Genomic DNA, 8,853 nt, shown 5'->3' with positions numbered 1-8,853 from the left:
TGCACGATCTGCGCTTCTTCGGGGGCCTGTTGCGTCGCGCTGCCTGTCTGCGCCGCTGCCTGGGACCGCCGGGCGCCCACTCGCTCAGCGAGGAGCTGGAGTTGGAGTTCCACAAGCGGAGCCCCTACAACTACCTGCAGGTCGCCTACTTCAAGGTGCAGACCTGTCCGCTGACTGGGGTCCTTCTGGGCGTAGGTGAAGGCGACCCGGGGGAACTTGGCGGGGGGCCCGGGAAGGATCCGCAGAGAGGGAAGGTGGTCTCGGCCCGGGAGCTCTCCTCAGACCCAGGGAGGGCAAGGACGCTGCTGGGAGACCTGCCTAGCCCGCTTCGCATAGTCAGCGGTAGCCCCAAAGGTCCAGCCTGGGCTTAGGGCACCCATCAACCGAAACATGGCCCGTGTTTCCCCGACAGGCTTCCTAAAGGGACCCAAAGTGGCAGCTTGGGTTTCTCACCCTGATTTCATCGTAGTTGTCCGAGAGAGAAGCCCGGACCTTTCTACACGATCTTCCTTCCGGTTCGTTTTTCAGTGATGCTTTTCCTGCTGCCTGAGTGCCACCGCTTTCTCTCGAGACGTGAGGTTGCCACGTCGCCAGTAGGGGGTGTCTGGCCCCTCCCTGTGGGGGACCCTCTGGCGAGTCTGTCAGGTTTCCAAAGAAATGAGTAACTAGGAATTCCAGAGTGCCTAAGTCCAAGTATACGTGGATTTGAAGCACTCCTGGGTGGCTTGCTTGATGATGATGATGATGATGATGATGATGATGATGGCTTGCTTGATGATGATGGTGCTGGTGGTGGTGGTGGTGGTGGTGGTGATATAGCCAGCACATACTTTCAGCACTATTTTGAATACTTTGCGTTTATTAATTCATATGCCCAGATCCTGGCAATATCCTGTAAGGTAGGTACTACTTATTAGCCCCATTTTATTGGGTGAAAAAAGAAGGAGCTGCGCTTTATATCTGTTATGTCCATGGTTTGATAGACTTTCAATTCAACCTGAAGAGAGACCTGGAAAACCTTTGGAACCTCGGATTTCCACCTCTCCACAAATATTTTGTGTACACAGTTCTGCTCCGTTCCTCCTAATTACGCAGAAGAGTACTGGGTTTGAAACCAAAACAATTGGGCTATCTTTAGTCATGTCACTTAGCAGCACTTTTTAAAAGTCTTTGACAAACATTTATTGAATACCTACTACATTCCAGTTCTTGTGCAAGTAATTAAAATGCTAGACTTTATGTTTTTTTGTTTGTCTTGCTTTGCTGTTAAGAATCACTATCATGAGGGGTACTGAAATGATATGTACATAGGCCTGTGGGAGCACAGAGGAGGGAGATCTATCTTTGTCTCAGAGAAATTAGAGAGACTTGAAAAAAAAGTCCTAGCTGGCGTGGCTCAGTGGATAGAGCGTCAGCCTGCGGACTGAAAGGTCCCAGGTTCAATTCCAGTCAAGGGCATATCCCCAGTAGGGGGCTTCCAGGAGGCAGCTGATCAATGATTCTCATCATTGATGTTTCTGTCTCTCTACCCCTCTCCCTTCCTCTCTGAAATCAATTTAAAAAATATGAAAAAAAGGAAGAAAAAAAAAGAGGTGACATTTGAAGCTGATTCTAGATATTGCTAGAAAGCACCTTGTTCCAGGTAGAGTGAGGCAGACTGGGAGGAGAATTCTGTAGGCTTCAGGGAGCCATCATCAGAAGTGGGCTTTAGAATGCTGATCCTGGAAGCCATGTGAATAAGCCTTGGAAGGAGGAGAAAGTGGTGGCAGGGCGAACCATTAGGAGATGAGTGCCGTTGTTCACATGAGAGAAGGAAACTAAAGGGTTGGGGATGGAGTGAGGAAATGGGGGAGAATAGAGAAAGCAAGAACAATGTTGAAAGATGGGAGGGAGAATAAATCCGTAAAAGGAATTGACTTAAAAGAATTTATGATTTTATAATTAAGGGAACTGAGGTCCAGAGATGGGGATTATTGACCTTGGGCCACCGCTATTTTAAGGTTACAGGCTTTATTTTATTTTATTTATTTTTATTTCTTAAAGTATTACAAAGAGTATTACACATGTCTCCTTTTTACCCCTCCTTGACATTTTAAATACTTTGCATATTTTAATTCATTTGCCCATTAGTTAATCATTAAATCATCAGTGATTTAGTTTGGATTCTACATATGAACCTCTGTAACTTTGATGTGCTGGAGTCCATTGCTATGGGCATTATTGTGGCCTGTAGCACATCCCTGCCCCGCCTCCCCCCAGATATTTGTATAACCTCATGAGTCCTGGATTTTGAGTCCGAAGATGCCATGCCTGGATGTTGTAGAGCAAGCATGTCAAACTCAAAGGCTAACACGGGCCAAATAAGCAAGGTCTAAGTTGATGTGGGCCACAGAAAAACAAAAGCTTCAATTTTCATAGAAACATAGGTTTGTTTTGATAGAGACATGCTGGATACGAAGGGCTGAAATAAATGAGTAATCGTTAACATAAAATAATAGAACATTTTAATAAAAATTAATATTTTCTTGAACATTCTAATGACATGACAATTGGCTGCTAAAATATTCGCTGCTAGTATTAGTGGAGAAAAATGGTGTGCCTGCACATAAGGTGCATAAGGGAAATGAATGCAACATGATTATAATTATCAGTCATTAGCAAACACTGTAGTTCGTTACTAATAATTAGAGGCCCGGTGCATGAAAATTTGTGTTCTTGGGGGGATCCCTCATCACAGCCTGTGCCCTCTAGCAGCCCAGGACCCCTTGGGGGATGTTCACCTACCAGTTTAGGCCCGCTCCCGAGAGGATCGGGCCTAAGCTGGCAGTCAGACATCCCTCTGGCAGCCCTAGAGCCCTCGGGGGTTGTCCACCTGCCAGCTTAGGCCCACTCCCTGGGGGATTGGGTCTAAGCCTCAGTCACACATCCTTAGCACTGCAGAGGAGGCGGGAGAAGCTCCCACCACTGCCGCTGCGCTTGCAGCCATCAGCCCGGCTTGTGGCTGAGCAGAGCTCCCCCTGTGGGAGTGCACTGACCACCAAAGGACAGCTCCTGCGTTGAGTGTCTGCCTCCTGGTGGTCAGTGCACATCATAGTGACCAGTTGTTCCTGGTCATCTGCTGTTAGGGTCAATTTGCATATTACCCTTTTATTATATATAACAGGATATTGTAAAAAGTAAGTTACAAAATTCTTATTAAAATGTTTCTTACAGCCCTGACTGGTTTGGCTCAGTGGATAGAGTGTTGGCCTGAGGACTTAAGGGTTCCGGGTTTGAGTCTAGTCAAGGGCATGGATCTAGCACACAACCACCTGGGTTGCAGGCTCAATCCCCAGTAGCATGCGTGCAGGAGACAGCCTATTGATGTTTCTCTCTCATCGATATTTCTAACTCTCTATCCCTCTCCCTTTTCCTCTCTGAAAAAAATCAATGAAATATATATTTTTTAAAAATGTTTCTTACATACCGTTATATTGGCTGCACAGCAAAAATATTTGTTGTGGGCTATATGGGGCCCGCAGGCTGCGAGTTTGACATGCTTGTTGTAGAGGACCTTAGTATTTGTCAGCCACCCACCTTTTCCTTGAATATATCATTTTATGCAAAAAAACCCCACACGTTTTTGCCCTGGGCATTTTGGCTCATGGGTGGATAGAGCGTTGGTCCTTGAGCTGCAGGGTCCCGGAAACCCCAGGGTTTGATTCTGGTCAAGGGCATGTGCCTCAGTTGCAGGTTGCAGGCTGGATCCCTGGCCCCCCGATCGGGGCGTGCTGGAGGCAACCAGTTGCGTGTTCCTCTCTCTCTCACATCAATGTTTCTCTGTCTCTCTCCCTCCCTTCTCTCTCTTTAAAAAAAAAAAAGGAAAAATATCCTCAGGTGAGGATTAACAAACTAGACACTTTTTCTAAGCATATTCTTTCTTAGACATGGTCTGATTGTTAACTGCTCTTTCTCCTCTAACCTTAAATAAATTCTTAAAGCCTTGGATTTTCTTCAGCTCAGTCAGTACATGTAAATCTTGAGAATACATTATTTGAGCAGTCAGTCTTCTATAGTGTTCCTTCTACAATATGACCTTTGTTTTAAAATAGAACATTTACACTGTTGAAGCATTACCTCCTGTAATTTGGAGCGCCCCTAATCCTGATTTGGGGAATAACTGAAAATCTGCCCAGGGCCTTGTGCTTCTAATCTCTGGTATGTAGTTCCTGCCATAGGTGTTTTCTGGGGCGGACAGGGGCGGGGCACACTGAATGGAAGGCTCAGGAAGGCTGCGATTTCCTGTTTACTGTGGACGGCACATGTGGACACAGACCTTCAGGATTTGGATGTGAGAATCGTGTTCTTGTGCTTCATTCTTAGATAAACAAGTTGGAGAAAGCCGTAGCAGCAGCGCACACCTTTTTCGTGGGCAACCCTGAGCACATGGAGATGCGTCAGAACCTAGACTATTACCAGACCATGTCTGGGGTGAAGGAGGATGACTTCAAGGATCTTGAGGCCAAACCTCATATGGTGAGAAACTTTATCTCCTTCTTTCTTTTTATCACAGTGATACTTACTAGGATTGTTTTCTGATTGCAGAAGTAATGTATGTTTGTTGTATACCATTAGAAAATTGCAGTGAAGTATAAAACAGAAACTAATCATTTATAATACTGCCATCTTAGGAAAACCAGTAGTTGATATTTTGGCCTATATTTTAAGTCTTCTGTATGTGATTTTAAAACATAATTTGATGTCATATTCTGTGTGTATTTTTCATCGTCCTTTTTGAACTAACATTGTATCATGAGCCTTTTCTCACGTCTTCAAATTTTCTTTTAAAACACAGTTTTAATGGCTGAATGATAGTCCACATCATGCAGAGATTGTCTTAATCTACTAGTCACAATTTTTTTATTATGGAGGTTTTTCTTGTAAAAGTAAACTGCGCCCACCTAGTACATTCTACAGCCATACCAAGTTTTGAATTACACACCTACACACAGGTCTGGGGTTGGTTTTTTTTTAGTGATTCTATGACAAATGAAAACGGTCGTTGTCCACAGGAATGGGAGCTGTGTCCCACAGACAGCAAAAGCAGAGTCTGTAATCAGCTGCTTGCAGTGCCCAAGTCCCTCACTGCTGGGAACATTGCTGTCGTCACCACAGACCACATTCTAACATTTAAGAATTAAATTTTTTTCCATTAAACTTTTATTTTGAAAACTTTAGCGCAACAGAAAAGTGAAACAAATGACAACTCCCACATCTTTCATCTAGATCTAGTTAAATGCTTTTAAATTTCAAATGAAGCAAGTCAAGACCATTTACAAAAGGTCTTCATTATATGGCGGCCACCCTTTCCATTCATAACCTGAGATGAGCAAGAAATGAGGACCCTCATGAAGATGCGGGAGTGGGGAGTAGGAGAGAGGGCCATCTGGCCTGCATTGGGTACTGCTTCCTCCCAGTAGGACCAGTTCCGACTGGGAGTGCGACTCTACTCAGAGGAGCAACCGCAGGAAGCCGTGCCCCACCTCGAGGCGGCGCTGCAGCAGTACTTTGTGGCGGAGGAGGAGTGCCGGGCCCTCTGCGAAGGACCCTATGACTATGACGGCTACAACTACCTGGAGTACAACGCTGACCTCTTCCAGGCCATCACAGGTGCGCTGCTCAGAGCCCAGCCCTCAACCCTACTGTGGGGGACCGATATAGGGTTAAGCCTCGGACTGAGCTGTTGGCAAAGTCACAAACAAGTCCCAGCTTAGAGATCACAGTCCTCTTAGCATAATTAGGCTTGACCTTAAAACACTCCCTAGATCTTATGTGGGAAGCTAAGGGGCTGAGGAAAGTGCAGGAAGTATAACCATGGTCAAAACAAGTGAAACTCACAAGAACAGTGTAACTTTGGTAACCACTACCTTGTTTACCTCTGACTATAGAAGGTTGATGCGGCCTGAGCACCAGTGGAAGTCCTTCCTCTTGAGTTGGACTTACCCACCTGGCCCCCCAATATTCCCAAATTATCTCTTGTCTCTTCTCTCATTTGTGTGCGGCTCCTCTTCCAGATCCTGAACCCTGAACCACGTGGGACGTGGAAGGAAACATTTACAACATCCTACCTCAGCTCTAAGGATGGTGTCGTGATAACACACGCACAGCATCTTCACTCTCATTTCTAAATCTCTGAAATCTGGGAATCTGACTGACAGTTGCTTCCGCGTGAATTTGTTCATCTTAACCGGAATCTGAGACCTGAAGATTGACCTTATTGCCCCTCTTTGATTCTTCTCAGATCATTACATCCAGGTCCTCAGCTGCAAGCAGAACTGTGTCACGGAGCTGGCTTCCCACCCAAGTCGAGAGAAGCCCTTTGAAGACTTCCTCCCGTCGCACTATAATTACCTGCAGTTTGCCTACTATAACAGTAAGGCCGACTTTCCTCTTTGCTGCTTTTGAGTCAGAAGCCGAAAGCAAGGCAGGCAGGGCTTGTATCGGCTGTGCTTCAACTCATTTGGCTTCTCTCTGTGGCTCTGGAAGACACCCTGCCAGGTGATCCCTGGGTGCTGTGTCACAAGCCACAGCCAAGGAAGCCCATACCAGCAGCCTGGAAAGCTGGAAGAGGAAGGCTCTAGGACTCCCTCTCATCCCTTCCATGACATTTATAATCTAATTTTGCAACTGAATTGTTACAGCAAGGCTAGGACAACCAGCTCATAGGACATTTAAACCAGCTCATAGGACATTTCTCAGCCCTCCTCCTTGTGTAGCACTGATGCTCTGGGGCAGGTGTGTGATCGTGTATGTGTGTCTATCAATATCCAGAAAAGTAAGTCAGCAGATCTTTACTGAGTTCCTACTATGTGCTAAGCATTACAGCATATTCCTGAGTATATGATGTTTATAGTTCAACTATAAACTAACACATACCAACGAAGAGGCAGTTTGCTATTATCATCTTCCCCTCTCCTGAAAATCCATAGGGAAAAGAAAGTAGGAAGACAGGAATATTCCTGAAATTGGTCTAATTTGGAGGCCAGCATTTGAATTACTGGTGAATTTTTAAAAATGTGGGCACACAGAGGATTCAAATTCATTTGTTTCAATATTATTCTTCTAGGTCTCCCCCCAAATCTGTGCTGAGAATGAACACTGGTGGTTCCTGGCACCCAGAATTAGACCTTTCAAAGCCATTTTTCTTTCCCTTTGCAGTTGGGAATTATACACAGGCTATTGAATGTGCGAAGACCTATCTTCTCTTCTTCCCCAATGATGAGGTGATGAACCAGAACCTGGCCTACTATACCGCCATGCTTGGGGAAGAGCAAGCCAGATCCATTGGCCCCCGAGAGGTGAGAGACGTTCCAGCTGAACCAGACCAGAGGGCAGAGTGGGGTGGAGGAGGGGAGCTGGCACTGCTTGTGCACGGTGGGGCACATGTCACTGAGAGAATAAGGGAGCAAGGGAAGCATGGAGAAGCTGCTGGAGCCCTAACTAGCATAATCTGGGCCGAGATGCATGTTCTCTGAGTTGTCAAAGAAAAGCAGAACTGCAAAGCAGCACACCTTTCCCCTTTTTGGCACCCCCTATTTTGAGACTTGATACCACTTGGCCAGGATTTATCATTTTTAACATCATGCTTTTTTTCACTCACAAGCTTTCTGTCTCCATTTTCCTCTCCATCCCTTCTTCTTTGTCTGATCTCTCCCTCTTTGGGCATTATTTCTACCTCCCTCCAAAACAAGGAGAAAAGTCTATGGAATGCAGTGACCAAAATGAAATGCACTGAAATGTTAGCAATGGTTATATTTGGGTGGTAGAATTATGGGTGATTTTTGTATTTCGTTTATTTATGTGTTCTAAATTTCCTGCAATGAATGGGTATTATATTTATAATTAAAAACACGAAAAGTTTGCTGTTTTTAACTTACTGAATTTGATACTATAAACCTTGATATTTGTTTGCCTTGCTTGGAACCTAGACCCTTTCCTTCCTGAACCCAGAGCAATGAGATGTTTTGTTGGTTTTTTTAAAAAAATATATTTTTGTTGATTTCAGAGAGGAAGGGAGAGGGAGAGAGAGATTGAAACATCAGTGATGAGAGAGAATCATTGATCAACTGCCTCCTACACACCCCCCACGAGGGATTGAGCCCACAACCCGGGCATGTGCCCTTGACTGGAATCAAACCTGGGACCCTTCAGTCCGTAGGCCAATGCTCTATCCACTGAGCTAAACCAGCTAGGGCCAGTGAGGTGTATTTGAAGTCACTAGTCTGTACTCATCCTCGCTCCTCCACTTACTAGCCGCGTGATCTTCAGCACATCATGGAGATCTTAGGCACTCTGCAGCGCCCCTCTGTTTCTTCCTCTATAAAATGGGATTATGGCTCTTGTTCTGTCTTCAACACAGAATGAGTATGAGGGTCAAATAAGATAGTGAGCTGACAGGCCTGGTACAAGTGTGTACAAAGTATTGTGTGGGCGGGTGGCATCACGGGGGTCTTGTGCTGGAACACATGTAGCAGGTGGCCAGTTTCTTCACCTCCAAACTCAGCCACCTCCTGAAACGGATGTCTTATCACTGTGGCTTTCAATCACCTGTGTCCTTACTGGCCTCTCCCACCCCGTCTACAGTGTGTGTAAAAATGACTGTAACTTTGGACCAGTTTTTCACTTTGTCAAAAAAGAGTAAATAGCTACAGTTACTCTAGAGGCCACTCAGTTATTTATACAGCAAATATATTAGAGAAATATAGGTGGTGAGAAAGCAGGCACACTCCTGCACTGTTGGTGGGACTGTAAATTGGACTGTTCATTTAACCAGCAATGGGACTGCAGAGATTTACCTTGCGGCTGTACTGAACA

General features: G+C 45.4%; 1 protein-coding gene across 1 annotated transcript in view; it reads left to right on the top strand.

Annotated features, from left to right (window-relative positions):
- The window catches only part of P3H1 (prolyl 3-hydroxylase 1), a 17,577-nt gene that overhangs the window by 412 nt on the left and 8,312 nt on the right, over window positions 1–8,853 (top strand). Inside the window, exons 2-6 of the mRNA XM_006762588.2 lie at window positions 7–155; window positions 4,363–4,515; window positions 5,460–5,649; window positions 6,281–6,412; window positions 7,198–7,337. Coding sequence (XP_006762651.2) covers window positions 7–155; window positions 4,363–4,515; window positions 5,460–5,649; window positions 6,281–6,412; window positions 7,198–7,337 — 764 coding nt within the window. The remainder of the gene's footprint in view (window positions 1–6; window positions 156–4,362; window positions 4,516–5,459; window positions 5,650–6,280; window positions 6,413–7,197; window positions 7,338–8,853) is intronic.

This window comes from Myotis davidii, unplaced genomic scaffold (genome assembly GCF_000327345.1).
Source record: "Myotis davidii unplaced genomic scaffold, ASM32734v1 scaffold458, whole genome shotgun sequence".
Lineage (NCBI taxonomy): Eukaryota > Metazoa > Chordata > Mammalia > Chiroptera > Vespertilionidae > Myotis > Myotis davidii.
Note: the sequence above shows the minus strand (reverse complement) of the source record. Positions and strands in the feature narration are given on the sequence as shown.